This window comes from Elephantulus edwardii, unplaced genomic scaffold, assembly GCF_000299155.1.
Source record: "Elephantulus edwardii isolate Elephantulus edwardi_28Jun2011 unplaced genomic scaffold, EleEdw1.0 scaffold00057, whole genome shotgun sequence".
NCBI classification, from domain to species: domain Eukaryota; kingdom Metazoa; phylum Chordata; class Mammalia; order Macroscelidea; family Macroscelididae; genus Elephantulus; species Elephantulus edwardii.
The window spans coordinates 8,651,091-8,675,373 of record NW_006399807.1 but is presented as its reverse complement, the minus strand read 5'-3'; the positions used below and the strand labels follow the sequence as shown (position 1 = coordinate 8,675,373).

At 42.0% G+C, this 24,283-nt stretch overlaps 1 protein-coding gene across 1 annotated transcript in view; it reads left to right on the top strand.

The window, feature by feature from the left end:
- GPA33 (glycoprotein A33 (transmembrane)) overlaps positions 1-24,283 on the top strand; it is a 90,996-nt gene that overhangs the window by 37,210 nt on the left and 29,503 nt on the right. Inside the window, exons 4-6 of the mRNA XM_006887444.1 lie at positions 10,466-10,563; positions 16,337-16,491; positions 21,320-21,536. Coding sequence (XP_006887506.1) covers positions 10,466-10,563; positions 16,337-16,491; positions 21,320-21,536 — 470 coding nt within the window. The remainder of the gene's footprint in view (positions 1-10,465; positions 10,564-16,336; positions 16,492-21,319; positions 21,537-24,283) is intronic.

Sequence of the window (24,283 nt, the reverse complement as noted above, 5' to 3'; positions counted from 1 at the left end):
AAACTGGTGAGAGTGTAGAGAGGTTGGAATTTTTGTGTACTACTTATGGGAAAGTTAAGTGATACCACCATTATGTAAAGAAGGTAGGTACTTTCTGAGAAAATTGAGAATAGAAATGTTACCAAAGACAAGGGGTTCTTTCTGTAGTCTATCACCAATAAGACAAACAGATTGCAATATCCATAAGCACTTTATTACACAGATCTGGGAGACAGCAAGTCACCTCTGAGACTGCTGCTTCCCCGTCTGGGAGTGGTCATCTGGTTTTATTCTAGGGTGAAACTCTAGCTCACTTAACAATGCACTTTTGTTAGTAAAAAAAAAAGGTAATTTCTACATCTGAAAAGAACAGCTCACATTTGTTGTTGTTGTTGTTGTTGTTATGTGCCATCAAGTCGCTTGCGACTCATAGCGACCCTATGTACAACAGCCCTAAACTCTGCTCTGTCCTGTGCCAATCGCACTGTCTCTGACACTCCCATCCCGATTATCCCAGTCACTGAATCAATCCACCTCATAGAGGGCCTTCCCCTCCTGCACTGTCCCTCCACCCTCCCAAGCATGATGTCCTTCTCCAAGGACTGGTCTCTCCTCACAACATGTCCAAAGTATGTTAGATGGAGCCTCAGAATCCTTGCCTCCAAGGAACCACCCAGTTTAACCCTTTCCAGGATGAATCTGTTTGTTTTCCTAGCAGTCCATGGTACTCTCAATACTCTTCTCCAGCACCACAGCTCAAAGGCATCAATTCTCCTTTGATCCTCCTTGGATCATTGTCCAACTCTCTGATGCATAACAAGTGATTGCAAAGTCTATGGCCTGTATCAGATGCACCTTAGTCTCCAGAGAGACACCATTGCTCTTCATTACTTTAGAGAGGTCCCCAACAGCAGACTTTCCCATGGCAATGCACCTTTTAATTTCACATTTAAGTATCAGTAATTCAGGGAGGGCTTAGTTATCTTCCTGGTTAACAGGCAGGTTAAGATAGCAATTTACATATGACTTGAGAACCAGCCTCACCAGGATCTACGATAGATGCATTTCCTCTCCTTTACATGGCTAAAGAAAGGAAACAGAATTCAGAGGCTAAGTATCTAGTTTTGCAGGCTGAAGAAAACTGACACTGGTTTTATAATTATATAACTATAGTTTTATAACTGATACATATATAAAGAATTCTGAACTTATTAATACCACCCTATCAGAAATAACATTTGATACAGAAATCCCACTACTAGGTATATATCCCAAAGAAATAGAGCCAATTATTGACAAAATCACTCCCATTTTATTGCAGCATTATTTGCAATAGCAAGAGTTAGGAACAACCAAAGTGTCGAACAATGTCTAGATGGCTAAAGAAACTGATACATTCACTGTGTGTCATTTAAAAATGATCAAGAATTTATAAAATACTACACAGCATAGATGAAATTAAAAGTAATTTTGCTGAGTAACATAAGTGAGTCACAGTAGGACAATTATGATATAAGAGCACTAATATAAAATAAATTTAAAAAACCCTAAGGAAAGGTTTACACATAGATAGAATCAATCTTGGAAGGTTAATAAGGATGAGAAGGGAGGGGAGTAAAATTTAATAAATAGGTAAATTGAGTGAAGACAATGTACAATAAAGATTTGAGGAGACACTATAATAAATTACATTAACCAAAAATTCATGTTTTAAGACAAAATATGCATAAATAATTGAATGAAAGCCAATGTTGTTGTTGTTGTTGTTATGTGCCATTGAGTCACCTGTGACTCATAGCAATCCTATGTACAACAGCTCTGGACTCTTCTCTATCCTGAGCCAACCTTATTGTCTCTGACCCACCTACCATCATTACCCCAGTCACTGAGTCAATTCATCTCATTGAGGGTCTTCCTCTCTTGCACTGCTTCTCCACGATCCCAAACATGTCGCCCCTCTCCAAGGACTGGTTCCTCCTTGCAACATGCCCAAAGTATGTCAGAGGAAGCTTCAGAATCTTTGCCTCCAAAGAGCAGCCTGGTTTCACCCTCTCTAGGAAAAACCTATTTGTTCTCCTGTCAGTCCATGGTATATTCAATTCTCTTCTTCAGCACCTCAGCTAATTGGCATCAATTCTTCTGTAATTCCTAGTCATCGTCCAGCATTCTGATGCATAGCAAGTAATCGTGGATCAGGCACACCTTAGACTCCAGGCTGCCATCATTGCTCTTCAGTACTCTAGAGAGCTCCTGACAGCAGACTTTCCCAATGCAATTCACCCTTTGACTTCCTGGCTGCTAGTACCAAGAGTTGATTGTGGAGCCAAACAAACTAAAGCTGTTAACAATCTCAATCTCTTTAACATCTGTCATGATGCTGCCAATTAGCCCAGTGGTGAGAATCTGTTTTCTGGATGTTGAGCTTTAATATGATTTGAAGACTTTCACTGGAAAGAAAAAGAAAAGAAAAGATTTTAAAGAAGACTACAGTCTAGAAAAATTTCCAGGGCAGTTCTGCTCTGGAGTCACTATGAGTCATAACCAAGTCAACAGCACCTAACTAACAACAACAAAAACCATAGGAAGAGTCCACTTAACTGCTAAAGGTCAGCAGTTCAATCTTATTCAGAGATTCCACCTTGAAAACCCAGTAGTCAGTCTACTTTGCACACACTATGAGCTGTGAATTGGAACGACTGAGTAACACAACATAAAAGATTCTTAAAAAGATTCTTAAAAGTTCTTAAATGCATCATAAATTCACATCTCAGATTTCACTGAGTGTAAGTGTGCCTGAGGGTGTAGCATTAGTTTTCTGTTGGGGTTTTTTTTGGGGGGGGGGTAAAAACTTCTCAGGTTTACAAATAACATTTAAATGGAATTCTGCATTTGTGTAAGACTTTTGCTTTGTGAGCCCATTTCTGGCCATGCATTTCATTCTTTTCCCTCGTAAATCTATTAACATGGGATGATTTTACCTAGCTATTATAAATGTCTGTTTAAAAAAAATCTTTTTTTGTTATAATTAGCAATTATGGTTCTACTGCCCTTTTAGGAGGGTGATATGCAGGGACCAGGATCCAGCCTGTTGGGCAGAAGCTCACTTCTGTCAAGGACATGAATTACTGAAAATGTGAAGTGCTGGCAAACACGCAGTATTTTTTCTGTGAGTTACCAGCTGCCTTAGAATTATCTAGAAAAACCAAACCAGTAGACACAGAGATAGTCAGATAGATATGTAGCTGCAGATAGAAATATCTATATAGCTCTAGATATCTAGAAATATAGATATTTACATACATATAGATATTTGGAAGCAGGAGTGGCATTCACTTCCTAAACTACATACCTCTGGAAACTCTATGAACTTTGAGAAATGACTGTAGTTCTAGAAAGACTTCAGGCCTTTTGTTCACAGGGTCGCTTGACTTGATGGCAATAAACAACAATAGATATATAACATAGACTAAGGTGGCCTGATCCAGCAAGTCATGGTATTCTCAGCTGACTCAGATGGACATGAAAATTAGATAATGAATAGAGAAGATCAAGAAGAATCGATGCCTTTAAATTGTGGTATCTGTGAAGAACATGGAACGTACTGTGAACTGCCAAAAGAACAAACACCTTTGTCTTGGAACAAGAGCAGCAAGAATGCTCCTTTGTAACAAAGATGCTGAAGCTTTGTCTCTCATACTTAACACATGTTACCAGGAGAGAGGCCAGTCCCTGGAGGGAGATCATGTTTGATAAAGTAGAGGGTCTGAAGAAGAGAGGCAGATGGTCAATGAGATGGATTGACACAGTGGTTTCAACAATGGACTTAAGTACAGCATAGATTATTGTTGTTAAGTGCTGTCGAGTTGAACACTACACATAGCAACAGAGTGAACAATAAATGTGAAATCTGTTCTACCCTGTGCCATCTTTATCACACATTTGAATCTATTGCCACAGACACAGTATCAATTTACCTCATTGAGGAGCTTTCTTTTTCATTGATCCTATTATCTTTCCAAGGATAATGTCCCTAGCTGAGGAATAGCCTCTCTTAACAACATGTCCAAAGAATATGAGATGAAACTTCACCATCTTTGATTCCAAGGAACACTGATTGTACTTTCCTCCCAAGACATACTTGTTCATTATTTTGGCAATCCATTCAGCACTCTTCTCCAACACCACAACTTAAACGCATTGATTTTCCTCCTCTCATCCTAATTCATTGTCCAGCTCTCAAATGCACAGCAGGTGACTTGAAAGACTGTAGCTTTAATCAGGTGCACCTTAGTCTTTAAACTGACATCATTGCTTTTCAGGGTTTGGAGGCTTTCCCTATACTGTATATCTCCTGATCTCCTGAGTGCTGGTACCAAGGTTGTTGTCTGTGGACCCAAGCAAGATGAATTGTTGACAATTTCAATCTTTTCTCCATCTATCATGATGTTGCCTATTGACTCAATGGTGAGGATTTTTGTTTTCTTTCTGTTGAGATATAATCCATATTGAAGACTGCAGTCCTTGATCCTCTGCAGCAAGCACTTCAGTGCCTCTTCACTTTCATCAAGGTCATAATGTCTACACTAAAAAGACTGATAACTCAATTAAAAAAATGGATAAAAGACATGGAAATGCTTTTCACAGAGGAAGATATTCAGATGGCCAACAGATACATGAAGAAATGTTCAAAATCATTGGTAATAAAAGAGTTGCAAATCAAAACTACAATGAGATACCATCTCACCCCAATAGCAGTGGAATAATTTAAAAGGACAGCAAGTAATAAATGTTGGAGAGGATGTGGTGAGATAGGAACTCTCATACAGTTTTGCTGGAAGTGTAAAATGGTACAACCACTCTGGAAGTCAGTTTGACATTTCTTGAAAAAGATGAACATAGAGATTCCAAATGACCACTTTCCACTGCTAGGAATTTATCTTGAGGAAAATAGAATTGAGACACAAAAGGAGATTTGTACACCAGTGTTTATAGCACTATTTATTCACAATAGCAAGAATATGGAAACAGCCCAAATGCCCATCAACAAATGAAGGGACTGAGAAATTATGATATATTAAAAGATAAAATACTATGTTACTTAGGAGCAACAATTTTTAAAATAACATCGGAGAGGCTAGAGACCATCATGTTGAGTGAACTAAGACTTCTTAGGACAAATACTGCATAAGACCATTGTTGTAAAACTAGAAGGATAGCTAGTAAGATGTATACAAAAACCCAAGAAGGGAAGATAGCTAGTAAGATGTATACAAAAACCCAAGAAGTGAGAGGACAAGGAGGCTGAGGGTGGGGAGGGGGCAAATTATTAGGTCATAGAGTTTTGTGAGTAAAGGAAGGGGGCAAAGGAATTAGGAAAGATCCAGCGGGGACTTGGAAAGTTGGAGTAATAATGGAAATAGATCAATGGTGATTAATAGAGTAATTGATCAATATATGGGGATGATCATATGAAGCACAATATGAATGAAGGAATATATGAAATACAAAGCACATGAATGGAAAAAATATTTTTTAAAATGTTAGAATAGTACATTGGCAGAAAACTGTCAAAGTTCAAGCTCGATTTAGAAGAGGCCATGGCATAAGGCTGGTGTCACTGGATCCTGGCTGAAAGCTCCACCTTGGCTCAAAGCATTGCTAATGTCAGATGGATCTTGGCCGAGAGCAGAGAATACCAGAAGCATACCTATTTTTGTTTTATCGACTATGCAAAGGTATTTGATTGTGTAAATCATAACAAACTAAGACTAACCTTGAGAAGAATGGCAATTCCAGAAAACTTAATAATGCTTATACAAAATTGATACCTACATCGAAGGAGCTCTGGTGACCTAGTGTTAAGAAGCTACCCTGCAATCCTGAAAGTACATGGTTCAGATTCACCAGCTGCTCCACAGGAAAAGGATAGGCAATCTCCTCCCATGTAGTTTACTGTCTCTGAAAACCCATGGGAGGGTCAGATATGGGTCCGTTCTGACCTTCCAGCAGACAACAGCTGCAGCATACTTAGAGCAAGAAACTGTCATCTGAACAGAGCAAGGGAACACTGCATGCTTTAAAATTTATAAAGGTGTATATCCTCTCTCCATACATATTCAATCTGTCTACTGAGCAAGTCATTAGAGAAGCTAGGCTCTGTGAAGGAGGATGTGGCATCAGGATTGAAGGAAGGCTCATCAATAACCTGCTATGTAAGAGGACACAGCCTTGCTTGCTGAAAGTGAGAAGGATTGGAATAGGATTGGGTAATGTTTGATTCAGTGGTACATAAGGTCACTGTGAGTCAGAACCAACTGGATGGTACCTAATGTGTGTGTGTGTGTATGTGGTGTGTGGTGTGTGTGAGACACACGGGGCATATGTGTGTATGAGGGGAAGAGAAAAAGAGAAGATATTTATTTCAGGAAGTGGCTCGCACAGATGTTTACAAGTTCAAAATCGATAGGTCAAGCTAGAGATTTGTCCAGGTTTGTGTCTCAAAATACATAGATAAGGTGACAGAAAGTTTCTTCTCATGTTCGCACAGTGAAGATGTTCTGGCAAGATGACTATTTCTAGTCTGGAGGAAGCATACACCATTTGGAAAACTCCCTTGTTGCTTTCATGGCCTTCAGTTGATTGGTTGAGGTACATCTACATCATAAAAACTGATTGCTTTGCTTAATTTTGGCTTTTTTAAATGTGTCATTGTATTTCAGAAAGTTTACACAGCAAATTGGATTCTCAACCAACAATTTTACACAAATTCTTTTGTGACTTTGGTTATCATTTTCAAAATATATCCACATTCTTGTTATTTTCATTGTGTTTGTTCTGTTTCCTTTGATAGTGTCCTTTCTCCTCCTTGCTGTCTCATCTTTGCTTTGGGGTAAATCTTGACTATTTGATCTCATATAGTTAAGTGAGCACAGTGATCGTGAGTGATATTGTTTATTTTTCAGGCTAATCTATTATTTGCCTAATAGTTGATCTCCAGAAATAGCTTTGTTCAGTGCACTATTCAAAGATTATACTGGTCCAAAGGTGAATCACCAGGCACCATCCTCCTCTTCTGGTCTAAGGTTAGAAGACGCTATTACAGCTTGTGTAGCCTATTAGTCCTGTGGAATAGTTTATTGTTCAAATCTTTAGTTCCCTTCATTCTCTTTTGCTCCAGATGAGTTGTTGTTGTTATTGTTATTGTTAGTTGCTGTTGAGTTGAGTACAACTGATAGCGACCCTATGAACAGTTGATCTGAACCCTGTCCTATCCAGTGCTGTCCTCACAATCTCTGACACTTTCAAGCAGATTGCTGCAGTCACTATGTCAATCCACCAGGCTGAAGGTCTTTCTCTTTTTCACAGTCCCTCCACCTTTCTAAGCATTATGAACCTTTCCTTGTAACATGCCCAAATCATGTGAGACGAAGTTTCATCATCCTTTTCTCCAGGGAGCACTCTGGCTGCACCTTCTCCAGAATATATCTGCTTATTCTTTTTGCAGTCCAAGGGATATTCAATACTCTTCTCCAATACCACAGTTCAGAGGCATCAGTTCTTCTTCTGTCATCCTTATTCATGTCCAGCTCTCAGATGCATGGCATGTGGATACCTATATTCTTGCTGGTTTATTATTTTTCTAATTGGTATAGCACTTGTCTGTCTGAGTTTGCTGTACTGAGGTAGCATGTAGATTGCTATGATACTGAAAACTGTGCCATTGGTATGCCAAATGTCAGAGGGGTCGCCCATGGTGGACAGGTTTTACTGGGGCTCCCAGATGAAGACAGACTAGGAAGCAGGATTGGCCATCCACTTCTGAAATAACAGGCTTCTGAAAACCCAGATGAGTGGAGATGTAGAACTCAGTCAATAGCACTTCGCTGTGTATAAGTTGAGTTGTTGTTGTGTATTATGGAGTCAGAATGGGCCCATAGCTGGCCCTCTGGTAGGTTTTCAGAGGCAATTAATTAATTGCACAGGAGGGGATTGCCTGTAAGTTGAGTCTAGATCCATAAATTCCATTGAGGTAGGAAGATTAATTTCTGGGTATGTATCCCATCATCTATAATGGAGCAGGGAGCTGGTTCTACATAGCAGACACAGATTGAATTCTTGTGGCTGGGCTCAAGAAAGCATGTAAGAGTTTCAGTTGCAGGAGATGAAGAGCAAGATGTAAACAAAGCAGTAAGATGGGAAATGGATTTTGCTGGCAGCAGAGACAACCTCAACCACCACAATCAAGCAAAAGTTCGTATTTTGCTGTCTGCCATTGTGGGCAGAAGCCCTGCCCTTCAATTAGGCCTCTTCTCTCAGACTTTCCAACAGGGAACTATGCCTTGCAAACTGTATTTTAATCTCAACTTTGTCATTTGTTGGCTATCCTATTAGACAAGGCAAATTGCTTAACTCCACAAAACCTCAGATTTCTTCATGTGTAAAATAAAATGATAGAAATACTCACCATTAATAGAAATGTGAAAATGAATTAGAAAAAGAACTAAAATAGTTATTGGGTGCCTGGGGTGAGTGCATTTACTTTCAAGTTGTAATTAACATAAGGGCACTGGTGGTCTCATGGCAAGAAGCTGTGCTGCAATCCCAAAGGCATGCGGTTTGAATCCACCAGCTGCTCTGTGGGAGAAGGATGGACAACCTCTTTCTGTGAGATTAACTGCCTCTGAAAACCCGCCAGAGGGTCAGCTGTGGGTCAGGTTCAAACTTGATGGTACACAATGACAATTAACATAAGATGGAAAGAAGTATTAAGAACTATTAACTTAATATACTGGCTGGTTCTCCTTCTTAGACTGCTGAGTTAGCATCCCCTCAATGATGGCCTAGTTTATAGGAAACTGTGCTTTTACACCAAGGTCTGTTTAAACCTCTCTGGAGGTTCAAATCCACTAGTGACTCTGTGGGAGAAAGATGGGAAATCTTCCATGTGATATGCAGTCTTGGAAATCCAGTGGAGAATTAGCTATGAGTCAGTTTCAACTTGAAGGCAATGAGTTTGAGTTTTAAAAACCCCAATGGACATATAACTAGATATTGTCTAAAGGAATGACGTAGGAGGCTGGTTCTCTTCAAATTGATGGTGAGAGAATGTGTTGTGGAGCAGAAGGTATGTCGTGGGGCGGAGGAAGTGGCAGCAGTCCTTACGGAGCAGCTGTTGGTGGAGTGTTAGACAAGAAGGGAATAGAAATGTGTAGGGAACAGAGAAGCTTCAGAGTGGTCACCCTGAGGGTAGGAGCTGAGCTATGCTCCAGGTAATGTGCTGACCAGGCAAGGATGAAGAGGTCAGGTGAAGAGCAGGGCAGTTGCCATGACCATCACCAGGAATCCTGGGAATGACATACGGATTCTGTGGATACAGAAGGGGTTTGCAGCTATCAGCTGGGGCAATGGCATCAAAAGGTCCTATTAATCATTCTCTGATGAAAGTAGCTTATTATTGTTGTTTTGATGAATGTGTTTTCTGACTGATGAAGGTGATAGAGAGGTAATTGACAATGTTGAGGATTTTGTCATAAGGCAGTTCTGGTGGCATAGTCTGCAAGGTGTGGCATTGCTAACCCAAAGGCAATGACTTTCTAGAAGCTTCTGGCACCAGCCACTCCAAGGGATAAAGATGGAAAATCTCCTCCCTTGAGATTATAGCATAGGAAACCCCATCAGTTATGAGTCGGTTCTGACCTGAAGACAATGAGAGGGGTGTTTTGTTTGTTTCCACAAACTTTGCTCACTACAGAAGCCACCCTCTGAAGCAAGTATAGCTGCTCAGGAAGGCAGCATTTGAACTGGTTCCCAGTGGCACCTGAGAAGCCATGCAGATATCAGGGAGGGGATATTGGTCTTTGACAACTCTGTCCCTCTTTCCTCTAGTATCCTATGTTTCTAGCTGTGCAACCTGGCCCAAGGAGCCCACAAGATCCTTGCCACATAGTGATTACTCTGGAAGGACAGATTATTTTTACTGTAGGAAGCACTTTTAATACTTCATACCAAAGGATGAACAGCTGCAATCATTTAACTCTTCCTTTGGACATATTTGCATTTTTAAAAGAGAATTTTCTAGTCTAAAAGAAACTTTTGGCCACAGGAAGATGACCTTCAGCAGGATGTTTCCCTTCTATCTGTTGTAATCTCATCAGAGAAACCCTTGGAAACCTGCTCACACTCCTACCTCTTTAGCCATGACCCCAGTGGATGACTGGCTCAGAATCTCTTCTAAGATTCCTGGCTCCATCCCAACTCCTCTACACAGATGGGGCTTCTGTCCTTATTCTCGACTTATTCTTACTATCATCAAACACAGTGTCAGAGATAATTGAAAAGCGAGTACGTATTAAAACACACAAGCTCATACTCCTCTTGCCCCTGCAACTTCCTTTAGCTACTGCAGCCCCTTTTGTACTCCTCCCCTTTCCAGCAAAATCTATCCACGTCCTCTCATCTCATTTGCTCTTGAGCTCACTCCATTCAGGCTCCATGCCCCCAACTCCATCAAATCTGCCCATGTATGGTCACCTCCACATTGCCACAGCCAGTTGCACTGCTTAGACCTGCTCACTGGTCGGACTGGTCAGCTGCACATGAGTATTTTGGCCCCTTCTGTTTTCCTGAGACACGCTTCTGGTTTAGGCTCTGGGAAACAACTTTCTCTTGGTTCTCTTTTCCTTCTCTGGCCTGTTCTCTGTCTCCTTTGCTGTGTCCTCCTTGTCTTCTCCACCCCAACCAAGCATTGACGTCTGATATGTACCTTCCCTGTTATATTCATTATTTGGATGGTCTTCTCCATTCTCTCAGCTTAAAAATCTTCTGGAACTGTGACTCCCAAAGATGTATCTCAATTTTCCACCTCTTCATAGAACTCCAGGTAGACAACAGTCCCTCAACACCTCCACTAGAATATCCAACAAGCATCTCAAACTTCGAATCTCCAGGAACTCCTAATCTCTCCCTGAAGCCTGCTCCTCCCTCCCTCAGTCTTGGTCATCTCAGTAAATGACAATTCCAAATGCTTTCATTTATTCTTAATTTGCCTAATCTAATCTGCAATTAAATCACACTGGCTATACTTTCTGAATCCATTTCCATTGGTATCACAGCTCACCAGTTTCATTACCATCACCTGAGTCCAGGGAGCTCTGAGAGTTTAATGGTAAGAGGTTGTGCTACTAATCTAAAAGCACAAGGTCCTAATCCACCAGCTGCTTCATGGGAGAAAGATGGGTAATCTCCTCCTATGTGATTTGTTGTTGTTGTTGTTGATGATTGCCTTCGAGTTGAGCATGACTTATAGTGACCCTAAGAACAAAAGTCCTAAAGCCCTTGTACAACTATAGACATTTATGAAAGTTCATAGAGTTTCCAGAGGCATGTTATTTAGGAAGTGGATGCCACTCCTGCTTCCAAACCTGTCATAGTATGTTATGTGCCATTGAGTCACCTGCAATGTATAGCAACCCTATGTACAGCAGCTCTGAACCCTTCCCTGTCCTGAGCCAGTCTCACTAATTCTGACACACCATCCCCCATCACCCCAGTCACTGCATCAATCCATCTCATTCGGGGGCTTCTTCTCCTGCCCTGTCTGTCCATCCTTCCAAGCATGATGTCCTTCTCCAAGGATCAGTCTCTCCTGGACATGTTCCCAAACTAAGTGAGGAGGAGCTTCAAAATCCTCGCCGCCAAGGAGATACTTGGTTTCAGCCTCTCCAAGACAGGCCTATTTGTTTAATTGGCAGTCCATGGTATGTTCAAGACTCTACTCCAGCACCACAACTCAAAGGCATCTATTCTTCTGTCATCCTTAGTCATTGTCCAGCTCTCTGAAGGATAATAAGTAATTGAGAAAACCACGGCCTGGATTAGGTGCACCTTTGTATCTAAACTGACATCTTTGCTCTTCAGCACTCTGGAGAGGTCCATGACGGCAGATTTACTGCCTTTGAAAGTCTTGTTAGACATTCAGCTAAGACCTCTGGACTATTAAAATAGCCTCATTGTATCCAGAATTATCTTCTTTTAAATGTGTCTGTCTAATGGAAGCCCTGAGACTACAGAGTTTAGTCACCCTCAGGCCCGAAACTGAGCTCGCTCTCCTGGCTTAGTTTTCAGTCTATCAATAACTAGGTCTATCAGAGGAACAACTACCCTGGGGAGGATTACAGCCCTTAGAACCGTAAGAGATCAAAGGGGCAGCATTTGCCTTGGGACAAAGTTTAGCAGACAGGAAGGTTGGGAAAGGAAGAGGAACAAAAACAAGAAACACAGGGAGGGACTTACATTGTGAAGACCACAATCAACACTACAAAACAAGATGAGTATCAGTTGTTGAATAGAAACCCAATTTGCTCCTGTACACTGTCAGCTGATATGTGTGAACTCTTGACAGGAAAACCAAGCTGCTATGTAAAACTTCACTGAATCGACAACAATGAGTTAAAGAAATGTATAGAAATCTGTATTCAGACTCAAACTCATACTGCACAGTCGATTCTGACTCCTTTGGGTTTCTGAGGCTATAAATAGAAATGGGAGGAGACTGCCCATCTTTCTCCCATGGAACCATTGGTGGATTCGAACAGGGAGACAAGCTATCTTCAGGTTAGCACAACTTGCTAAAAGATTAAGCCAACACAACTCCTTCAAATATGTGTAACCCATACTTAAATTTATTTCAATTTCTCCTGTCCTTACTCCCTTCTCGTAAAACACAAAACCTCAGACAAAGCCTCTAAGATTTGATGTTATTTGAGCCCCTATGTTTTCCTGCCTCCTCCTCACTCACTTCCCTCTCATTATGTCTCTCTTACTGTTCCCCACAGACCAGCCATGCTCTTGCTAGAACATTCTCCCTACACATATCACATGGTTTCTGTTCTACTTATCAATTTCTGCATAATAGCTACCTGTAAACTTAGTGGTTGAAAACGATGAATATGTTTTTTCTGAATTTTCAATTTGGGCAGTGGTCTGTAAAGATAGCTCCTCTCTGCTCCCCAGGACTCTGGACTTACCCATATGCCTGGTAGTTGATGTTGACAGTCAGAGGGACCTCAGCTGGGCTGTATCCTGAATCCCTACACATGGTCTTTCCTTGTGGCTGCTTACCTTCCTCTCAGGATATGCTCATGTTCCTAAGGTCCACCTCTCGGGAAGACCAGGAAGAAGCTATGAGTTGATATAGGTTGCCTCAGAGGTCATACAGTGCAACTTACACTGTTATCACAGGGCCACCCAGACTCAAGTGGAGGGATCATAGACTCCATAACCTGATGATCATCACTGTCTGGAAAAGGGGCAAGGGCTGCATGGGGATGGCCACGTCTGTCCTCTACCAACTCCACAAGGGGGAACTGCCCCCATCATCATCATCCGCAACGCAAAACCAATTCCCATGACGTCAGACCTGCACCTTTACGCTCCTGCACTTCTTTCTACTCATTCTAGCACCAAGCTCACTGCTCTCCCAGATCCGAAATCCATTGCAATAGCTCACAGAGAACACGGAATCATACAACTACAGAGTTTATTAGGGCAGTTAACTGGATACAATTTCTCAGTCAGGACAACTTCTAACATGTACTCACAGACCCTCAGCCTCACGACTTTGGCCGGTGATATAAAGCTCTTAGTCCTGCCTATTATGGTTCTCCCCCTAGTCTTTCAACAAACTTGGGCAAAGGGCCTTGGCTCTGATTCTGTGGGGTAGGACTCCCAAGATCAGCTCTGAATCATATCAGGTGTCTGGTTCTCTACTGTGGCTGCATCTCTCCTCCTGTAGCTTTAGCTAGTGCCAAGACACTCTGGCCCTGAAGGGTGCACTGCATTCTCTACATCTATGCTGGTGGTGAGATTCTCAAAATCTGCCGCTGAATCTGCTCTATTTAGTGGTTAAGACTAACCATTCCCCTCGTGGATACACTGACACACCGTATTTGCATAGTCCTATCAATTCACAGGACAAACTCAGAGTCAGTGGCTATTTGAACAAGAAACCTTTAACACCACAATGTCACATTTTAGGAAGTCTGTATGATGACAGATATGGTGTGGCACCACTTTTTTCTTACCTTTTCCAGGTCTCAGCACCTATGTTCTCTTCACAGAGAGCCTTTTCCTGATAACCTTATATAAAATAATCCACCCTGGGAATATCCTTTATCCCTTCACCTGAATCTAATTTTATTAACAGAATTTCTCGTACAAAGTTTAACAAATAAATATTTGTTAGATAAGTAATAAATCATCATCAACAAAATTAAGATGATAGATTATATTTACTAAGAGCTTTCAATATCCCAGACACAAATCAAAGCTTTTTACACATATTGATGTTGTTTTCATGCATCACGGAGTTATGTATTATAACTTACAGCTGGTCCTCCAGCAGGTTTTTAGAGATTGTAGATCACAGGGGAAGAGATTGCCTAACTTTCTTTTTCAGAGCAGCTGAGAAAGAAACTGTCTATTTCTGAGTTGGCAATGCTTTGGTGGCCTAGTGGTAAGAAGTTGTGCTATAATCCCAAAGCTTGTGGTTTGAATCCACCAGCTGCTCTGTGGGGGAAAGATGGACACTCTTCTCCTGAATGATTCACTGCCTCTGAAAATCCACTGGGGGATTAGGCATGGGTGGGTTCCGACTTGACAATACACACAACGGGCCACCAGATATCCTTCTCTTAGAATTAAATCATTTCCCCAAATACTCTAGAAAGTATTAATGTTCCTATTTTACATATAGGCAAGGCTGGTGGTTTAGAGCTAAGGAATTGCACTGCCAATCCAAAGGCACGTGACTTGAATCTACCAGCTGCACCATAAGAGAAAGACAGGCAATCTCCTCCAGTGTGATTTACTGCCTTGGAAAATTTTTGGAGGGTCAGCTACGAGTCAGTTCCAATTTGACAGTCCATAGCAACAACATAACATTTTTACAGATGAGAAACCTGAGATTTAAGGTTTCTTAAGGTTAAGAGTTTACACAATTGATAAGAGGTGGGGCTGAGGCTCAAAATCAAGCTCTAAATTACCATGTTATCGTTGTTATGAGGTGCTATTGCACAGATTTCCACTCGCTGAGAACCCTTTTCCAACAGCACAAAATTGCGCCGTCTTTCCCCACCCAAGCGATCTCTGACGTGCTAGAGCCCTTTGCTGTAGCCACTGTCAACCCTTCTCATTGACAATTTTCCTCTTTCTGGCTCCCTCTCTAATTTCCAAAGCATGATTTCTTTCTCCAGGGAGTGGCCTCTGCTAATAACATACCCACTCTATCACTAAATTCAAAACTCTTATTTCAGTGGAGTTAGAACCTTGCCACAGCTGATCCTTCATTGGGTTTCTAAGGCTGTAAATCGCAGGGAAGGAGATTGTCCATTCTTCTCCTTGGAGCCAGTGATGGAATCCAACATCCAGAGAGATGCTGCCTTAGAGTAAGCAGCACAGCTCCCGACAGCCTACACCACCATGATGTTGGGTACCATTGAGTTGGAACTAACCCATGTAAATCACACCGTAAATCACACAGGAGGAGATTGCCCATCCTTCTCCACGAAGCAGCTGATGGATTTGAACCATGAGCCTTTGGGATTGCAGAACAGCTTCTTATCACCAGGTCACCATAGCTCCCTATCTTGTTTTTGTTATGTTGTTAGGTGCCATCGAGTCGAGCATGACTCACAGAGACCCTCTGAACAGCAGACCCGAACCCTGCCCTATCCTGTGTCACTGTCATCTCTGACATGATAGAGTCCATTGCCGAAGTCACTGTCTTAAGCCACCAGGTTGAAGGTCTTCCTCTCCTTTGTCATCCCTCCACCTTCCCAAGCATACTGTCCCTCCTCAAGAAATAACTTCTCCTAGCAACATTCCCAAAGTATGTGAGACAAAACCTCATTATCTTTGCCTCCAAGGAACACCAAGCACTTGTGCTGCAAGAAACACTCTGGCTGCACCTTCTCCAAGACATATCTATTTGTTCTTCTGGTAGTCCGTGGGCTTTCTTAGCACAGAAGGCAGCGCATCAGTCTCCTAATCTGAAGGTCCTGAGTTAGAGTTTCAGAAAAGGCACTGAGTCCCTTCTCTTTTACAGATTCCTATAGTTTCTTTGTGATACTGAGGGAAGGAGATGTATATCTGGGTGGCATCAAGGTACATGGGCTTGTCTTCCTCTGTCTTGGAAGAGAACACCTAGAGTGACATGGCCCAGATTGCTATTGTAGTGAGTGATAAATGGTTCTGGATATAGAAGCAAGTGCTTCTCTCTAGACATTTTCATAGTGGTTCCTTAGGCAATGAGTGGATTCAACCTTATCATTTATTTTCCCTATTTCCTTCTTTTCTCTAGTTTGGGTGACTATCAATGCCATCTCTGTGCAAACACCTCAGGAGGCGGTTCGGGCTGCCCGGGGAAAGAGTGTCACCCTGCCATGCACCTACCAGACTGCCACCTCTCAACGGCATGGAGTTATCCAATGGGATAAGCTAAGAATGGATTATTCGGTAAGGATCCTTAAGAGTCTGGAGATGCTTGGGGACTTACTTGACTAATGTCTCAGAGATTTGGTGAAGGGTCACTACAAATCAGAACTGACTTAACAGCAGTTGGCGTGGTTTGGATTTTATACTGAAAGGAGCCTTGGTAGCAGAGTGGTTAAATAATTCATCTGCTGACCAAAAGGATGGTGGTTTGAACCCACCAGTTTCTCCATAAGATCAAGATGAGGTCATCTGCCCCTATGAGGATTAACAGGCTTAGAAAGAAAACTTGTTGGGAAATTATACTCTTACAGGGTCACTATGAGTTAGAAACAATTCAGGGGCAGCAAGTTCTACTACCTCTTAGAGGAGGTCCTAGTAGTACAAACTGTTAAGGACTTAACCACCAGTCAGAAGGGTTGAACTCACCCAGGGGTACCTGGAATGAATAGGTGTGGTGATGGAGAAATTCTACTCTCAATCCCCAGGATCACAGAGTCAGAATCCACTTGATGGTAACTAACAACAGCATCTTTACCTCTTAGAGGAACCCTACAAAGAAAGGCATTCAAGAAATCCTCTCTACTTCTCATGGCCATGGAGTGAGAGCCAACTCATAGCCGACCCTCCATCCAGAAGGTCAATCACTTGGCAGGAGATTCTCTGCCTTTCTCCCAGAGCTGCTGGTAGAGTCGAACCACCAGAGAAGCTGTGCCTTTGAGTTAGCTTTGCAACTCCATGCTAACTATGCCCACAGGAATGGGAAGGGAGCGGGGGAACAGAGAGAGGGAAGAACTATGCCAGCAGAGATGGGGAGTGGGAGCTCCAATACATGTTGGACCTAGAGGAGGAGATGTGTATCTATAATTGCATCTACACATGTAAGCAAGCACCACAGGATGAATGCCTGATGATCACGGACCTGCACGCTCCCCACCCCCTACACAATATGAGCACCCAGAGACAATATTTAAATCATGACCCGAATCTCAATTTCTAGATAAATAGCAGTTAAGAGCAAATCATGTGTCAGTTATTGTTGTTGTTGTTAAGTGCTGTCAAGTCAAGTACAACTCATAGCAACCAGGTGAACAACAGATCTGATCCCTTCCATCTCCTGCGCCATCCTCACACTTCCTGACACTCTAGAGACCATTGCTGCAGTCACTATGGTTGAGGGTCTTCCTCTCTTTCACATCCTCCCACATATCCAAACATGTTATCCTTTTCCAAAGAATAGACTCTCCTAGCAACATGCCCAAAATATGCGAGACAAAGTTGCATCCTCCTTGCAAGCAAGGAGCTCTCTGATTACAATTTCTCTAAAACAAATCTGTTTGTTCTTTTGGCAGTTCATGGGATATTCATTACTCTTCCAATATCACAGGTCAAAGATGTATATTTTTCTTCTATCATCTTTTTTCATTGTACAGCTCTCAGCAACATAACAAATGAAGTAAAAGACTATGGTCTGAGTCAGACACACCTAGGTCCTTCAACTACCTCTCACTAAATTGGAGAATTTTTGAGTCAGTTTGCGTCAGGTCAGTGGCAAGGCCTCATCTGGTCTTGTCTTGCTGTCTCAGTCAAGCACCTTTTGTATTTGTGGCACCTTGCTCTAAACTTTGAGCCCCAGGAACCAGTGCCCCCTCCCCATGCCTATGGATGTCTGTCTTGCTTGAGGAAGACCTTTTGCCTGAGCTGAGTTAATAGAAACTGCTTCGTTGCACCTTATTTCAAGTGGCACTCAGAGCATCACCTGCATCACCTGTGCCTCAGGCCTCTGCAGAGAAGGCAGGGTCATGTCACCTTTATTTTAAGGGGTGGCAGAAAGTCACCTGCCCTATTATATCTTTCTGTTAGCCAGTTTCATATGTCTTTAATTGTTGTTATTATATGCTGTCAAGTCCTCTGTGACTCATAGTGACCCTATGGACAACAGATCTGAATCTTGCCCTGCTCTGTGCCATCCTCATGAAGTCAGGCAAGCTTGAGCCCATTGTGACAGTCACTGTGTAAATCCATGTTGTAAAGAGTCATCCTGTCTTTCTCTGACTCTCCACCTTTCCCAACATGATGTATTTTTCCAAGGACTGACGCATACTGACAGATGCCAAGATATATTTCATGATCTTTCCTTCTAAGGAGGCACTTACCTTGGCTTCACTGCCTCTAAGAAGGATTTATTCTTTTGGCAGTTCATGGGATATTCAGTACCCTTCCCCAATACTGTGATGCAAAGGCATCGATTCTTCTTTTGTCATCCTAATTCATTGTCCAGCTTAAAAGTGCATAGGAAACAATTGAAAATACCATGCATTGGATCAGATGCACCTTAGTCTTTAAACTGATATCATTGTTCTTTAGCTCTTTGGAGAGAGCCTTGACAGTGGATTTTCCCAGAAGGCAACATATCTTTTGATTTCCTAGAGGTTACTATCATGGTTTTTCATTAGAGCCAAGTAATATGAGATCATTGGCAACTTTAATCTTGGCTCCATCTATCATGATGTTGCTCAAAGACAGTGACTCTCTTTACACTAATCATCTGTGCCGGGGTACCCTGCCTGTACACAGCTCTTTCCAGGCAGACTTGTTATGTGCTGTTGAGTCAATGAGGCCAGGGAGACTAGCCTAGGTTTTATCTTCAATTGTATCATCTACATAATTTAAAGTCATTTCATTTGATTAATATAGTCATCTTCCTGATAGAAGATTTTACTTTATAGGCTAGGATGATGGTACTCACTCACCCACCAGCTCACCCACCAGTTGATTTTCACTAATTGCTGCTGCAAATCCAAGAATCTAGATTTTCACTGGTATTAGCTAATAGAGAGCACTGGTGGCATAGTCCCTAAAGAATTGCACTGATAATTCAAAGACCATGGCTCTCTGATGGTTCGAATCCACCATCAACTCCAACGAAGAAAGATGGGCAAACTCCTCCGTTGACTCAGAGTGCCAGAAACCTGTAACGCTGATGGATGGTCAGCTTTGAGATGGTGGTGATTGGATGGCTATGGGGATTTTCTTTAAGTTGTTTAATGGAATCTAATTATTTAGGGGGCCACAAATGATTATGTGCTTAACTCTAAAAAGGTTGATAGTTCTACTCCATCCTGGAGTGCCTCAGAACAAAGACCTGGTGATCAACGTCTTTCAAAATCCAGTCACTGAGAGCCTGTGGAGCACGGATCTCCTTGGCACACACAGAATCACCATGAGTCAGAGGGTTTGGTTTGATTGTTTTGGGACAGGTTACATCCTCATTGGCTGGTATCTCTGTTATAATAATTACTCATTTTGTACATTAGTTTTGGCTGTCAATTCCTGCTCAAAAGCAATAAGTGAGATGTGTTGAGTGAATGGCTAAAGTCTGATTTTAGGAGTTGCTTGTGAAACTTAACAGTGATGTTTTATGCAAATTCAAGAAACTATGAATACATTTGTATGTGGACAGTCCTATTTTGCTCTCTTCTTATACGAAAGTTAGTATATTCTAGGTAGACTTTGTCCCTGGCATTTTTTTCCTTGACAATAATTTCTGGAAATCTTTCGAAATCAGAAAACAGCATAACATTTCTTCAATCCTTTTAGAGCTCATAGAATTCCATTTTGTGGATATAATAGCACTCTTTAACTTGTCCTTAATGAGGGACACCTACTTGTTTCCAACCTTCTCCTTTATAAGATTGCCACAAATAACTCCATATGTATGCCATTTGTATGTGTGCTTTCTAGGATACATTCCTGCACTGGGTAAATTGTTTTACCAAGTTGATATTGCTAAGTTGCCCTCCATAGGTGGGCACAGAGATTACCAAAGATTACCAAATTGAGATTACCAAATTGCCTTTTATAAGTGAACATTTTGGGCTCCACAGCAATGTACAAGAGGTCCTTTTTCCTTATAGGTGTGTTTAAGAAATGCCTGAATAAGGTAACAGATTCAACCACATAAAGTTGTGCAGAGTGAAAATACTTCCCCCTCACACTCCAGCCCTCTGTTCCTCTCACAAAGTCAACCACTCTTGCCAATGTGTGGAGGTAGACTTCCACAAATGCAGCATGCATATGCAAATAAGTGTGTGTGTTTGTGTGTGGTGGTGTTGGTGTTGTTGTTAAGTGCCATAGAGTCATAGATGACCCATAGCAACCCTATGAACGAAAGTCTTGAACGCAAAACTTTCATCTTTCTCCAAGTTCATAGAGTTTCCAGAGGCAAGCTTTTTTTGGAAGTGGATGCCACTCCTGCTTCCAAGCCTGTTTTATTTGGGAGATCCACAAAATTCAAAAAGCCTTTTTAAAGGCAAGGCCAAATCTCATCAGCTCACACCCTAATGCGAGCAAGAGCCACACCCTAGTGTCAACTCCAAACCAGAAAACACACCTTTGCAGAATCCGGCCTTTCTACTCGTCTTTCTAGCCACACCCACACACACACATGAAAATGTTTGCATATACATGCTTGCACATGCTATCTACACATGGTTCCACACTTTGCATTTTCTCTTTTAAAATATTTAGAGCTTCTACCATGTATCAGTGCACAAATATTAGTCTTGTTATTTTAAAAATATTTGAATAAAGCATTTTATTTTGTGATCAGAGACAGCCTCATCTACCCACATGTGTGCCTGTCATGTGAAATACCTACCTGCCCTAGTTTTCAAGATTTCATTTAAAAAAATATTAAAAATGTTCAAGGAATCTGAAAGATGACTATCACATGTTAGAGCTGTTGATTTGTTTTGAGGGCTATTTCTAGGCTCTGGGAACAGTAGGTGACATGCTGGAAGCACCATGCCAGGACTTGAATTCAACCACGAGCAACTCTTCATCTTTCTAGGAAAAGGTGATCTCCCGGGTGTTTGAAACCAAGCAATACAGCTATGGTGACCGTTATGAGAACCGTGTCAACGTCTCGGGCTCTGCTGATCAATCGGACGCCTCCATCATCATCGATCAGCTGACCATGGAGGACAATGGCACCTATGAATGCTCTGTCATCCTGACAAATGACATGGAGGGCATCGCCAAATCACGTGTTCGCCTCTTGGTCCTGGGTGAGTGTCTCCACGGTGCTTGGACAGAGAATGGGGAGGGGTGTGAGCAAGGAGGAGAAGCTCCTTGGAACTAAGATATGACTGGAGGCAGCAATGGTCTGCAGGGTGCTAAGACTCCTCCCTGTGCTTGGTCTGCTTCCCAAACGCCTGGCCTGGAATGTCCCTGGAAACTGCTGTAGCAGCCAAGAGGATGATCTGGATGCAATTTTGCTCTTTCCTTTGTAGCTATCGGTAGATTTTTTTTTTAGTTCTCTGAGAAAATGAAACTGTTCCTGAGAGCAGATTTAGAGTCTTAGGCGTCAGCCTGAGTGCTGGTGCCCTGGTGGTAAGAAGTTGCAATGTCCACCCAAAGACATGCAGTTTGAATTCACCAGCCGCTCTGGGGGAGAAAGATAGGCAATCTCCTTCTGTGCAATTTACTACGTCTGAAAACTTGCTGGAGGGTCAGCTATGAGTTGATTCTGACTTTATAGCACACAACAGGGATCAGCCCAGTGCTCTGCCTCTCACACCTCTTCTCCTGATTTTAATTCATAACTTACTTGTTGTTGTTGTTGTCGTTATGTGCCATCGAGTCGCTTGCCACTCATAGTGACCCTATGTACAAGAGCCCTAAATGCCGTTCTATCCTGTGCCATCCTCGCTGTCTCAGACACACTCATTCCCACCACTCCATTCACAGAATCGATCCATCTCATTGAGGGTCTTCCTCTCCTGCACCGTACCTCCACTATCCCAAAAATGATGTCCCTCTCCAAGGACCAGTCCCTCCTTGCAACATGCCCCAAGTATGTCAGATAAAGCTTCAGAATCCTTGACTCCAAGGAGCATTCCAGCTTCACCTTCTCCAGGACAAACCTGTTTGTTCGCCTAGCAGTCCATGGTATATTCAACACTCATCTCCAGAACCACAGCTCAAAGGCATCAGTTCTCTATCACCCCTATATAATAACAACACAGTGCGTCCAGCTCTCTGATGCATAGCACATAATTGCAAAGACTATAGCCTGGATCAGGTGCACCTTAGTCTCCAGCCTGATGTCATTGTTATTCAGTCAGTACTCTTGAGAGGTCCCTCACAAGTGACTTTCCCAATGCAATTCATCTCCTGATTTCCTGGCTCCTGTTACCAACAGTGTTGACTGTGGAACCAAGCAAACTAAAACTGTTAACTATCTCAATCTCTTCACCATCCATACTGATGCTGCCAATTGGCCCAGTGGTGAGAATCTTTGTTTTCTTGATGTTGAGCTTCAGTCCATAAAGGAGGCTGTAGTCCTTGACCTTCTGCAGCAAGCGCTTCAGGTCCTCCTCAGTTTCAGCAAGCAGTGTTGTGTCATCCGTATAACGTAGGTTGTTGATGATTCTTTCACCAATCCTGATGCCACATTCCTCCTCGTACAGCCCAGAGTCTCAGATGATCTGTTCTTCATACTTACTAAGGGGAAGAAAAAGAAAATGCTAAATACTGTTGCGTGGACTCTCACTGTACCTTGATTTAATTATTTGAGGGCCAAGTTCAGACTCTCATATGTGTTGTGTGTCAGCTTCTTAGAAATTCAACTTATCCAGCAGAGACTCTTCACACCACTGTGTCTCCATTCTCAGTCCCCAACACACACACCCACTATTGATATCTACTGCCCCAACATAACATTTTTTCACACAAATGATTTTTTATTGTTGTTATTGTTACATATTATTGAGTCTCCTGTGACTCATAGTGACCATATGTACAGCTACGCAGCTCTGAAGCCTGCCCTGTTCTGAGCCTGTGTCACTGATTCTGACACACCTAACTCCTTTGCCCCACTTACTGTATCAATCCATCTCATCTGGGGTCTTCCTCTCCTGCACTGTCCCTTTACCTTTCCAAGCACGATGTCCTTCTCCATAGTCCAGTCTCTCCTGGCCACGTGCCCAAAGTATGTGAGAAGGAGCTTCAAAATCCTAGCATCCAAGGAGAAACTTGGTTTTACCCTCTCAAAGAGAGATCTGTTTGGTTTTTTGGAGGTCCATGGTATCTCCGGCACCACAACTCAAAGGCACCGATTCTTCTTCTGTCATCCTTAGTCATTGTCCAGCTCTCTGATGCATAACAAGTAATTGTAAAGACCATGGCCTGAATCAGGCTCATCTTAGCTTCTAGCCTGAAATCATTGCTTCTCAGTACTCTGGAGAGGTCTCTGACCGCAGACTTTGCCAGTGCAATTTGTGTTTTGATTTCCTGACTGCTGGTACTAAGACTGTTGATTGTACAGCTGAGGAATCAGAAAGATCATCATATTTAATATCTTCATTTTGCAAATGAGGTTCAGATAAAGGAAGCAAGTGACTCAAAGTCAGTTATTAAAAATTTTAGTGGGCATTTGTTTTATGTTGCTTCTAGGAGGCAACAACCTTTTTACCCAAAATAATACATCCTTTTCCCTTTACACTTTTTGGTGGAATTTTTTTTTTAATTACAGAAGATAAAATACCTGGTTTTTGGAAAGCACTATAGTGAATCAAACAATATGGTACTGTGAGAAGAATAAATGATGCTCTACTCTTCTTACCCTTCCATCCCCAAAGCAACGCTGACACCAGCATGTACTCCTCCAAGCTCCAAGGTGTTTAACATTCTTCTCTCTTCTTTCTTCCTCTTTTGTTCGTTCTTACAGGTTTTTTCCTTTTATTTTTCTTCCTTTTCTTTACATTAAAAAAAGGGGGCCATATTCAGCTAATCCTGAAACTTGTCTTTTTAT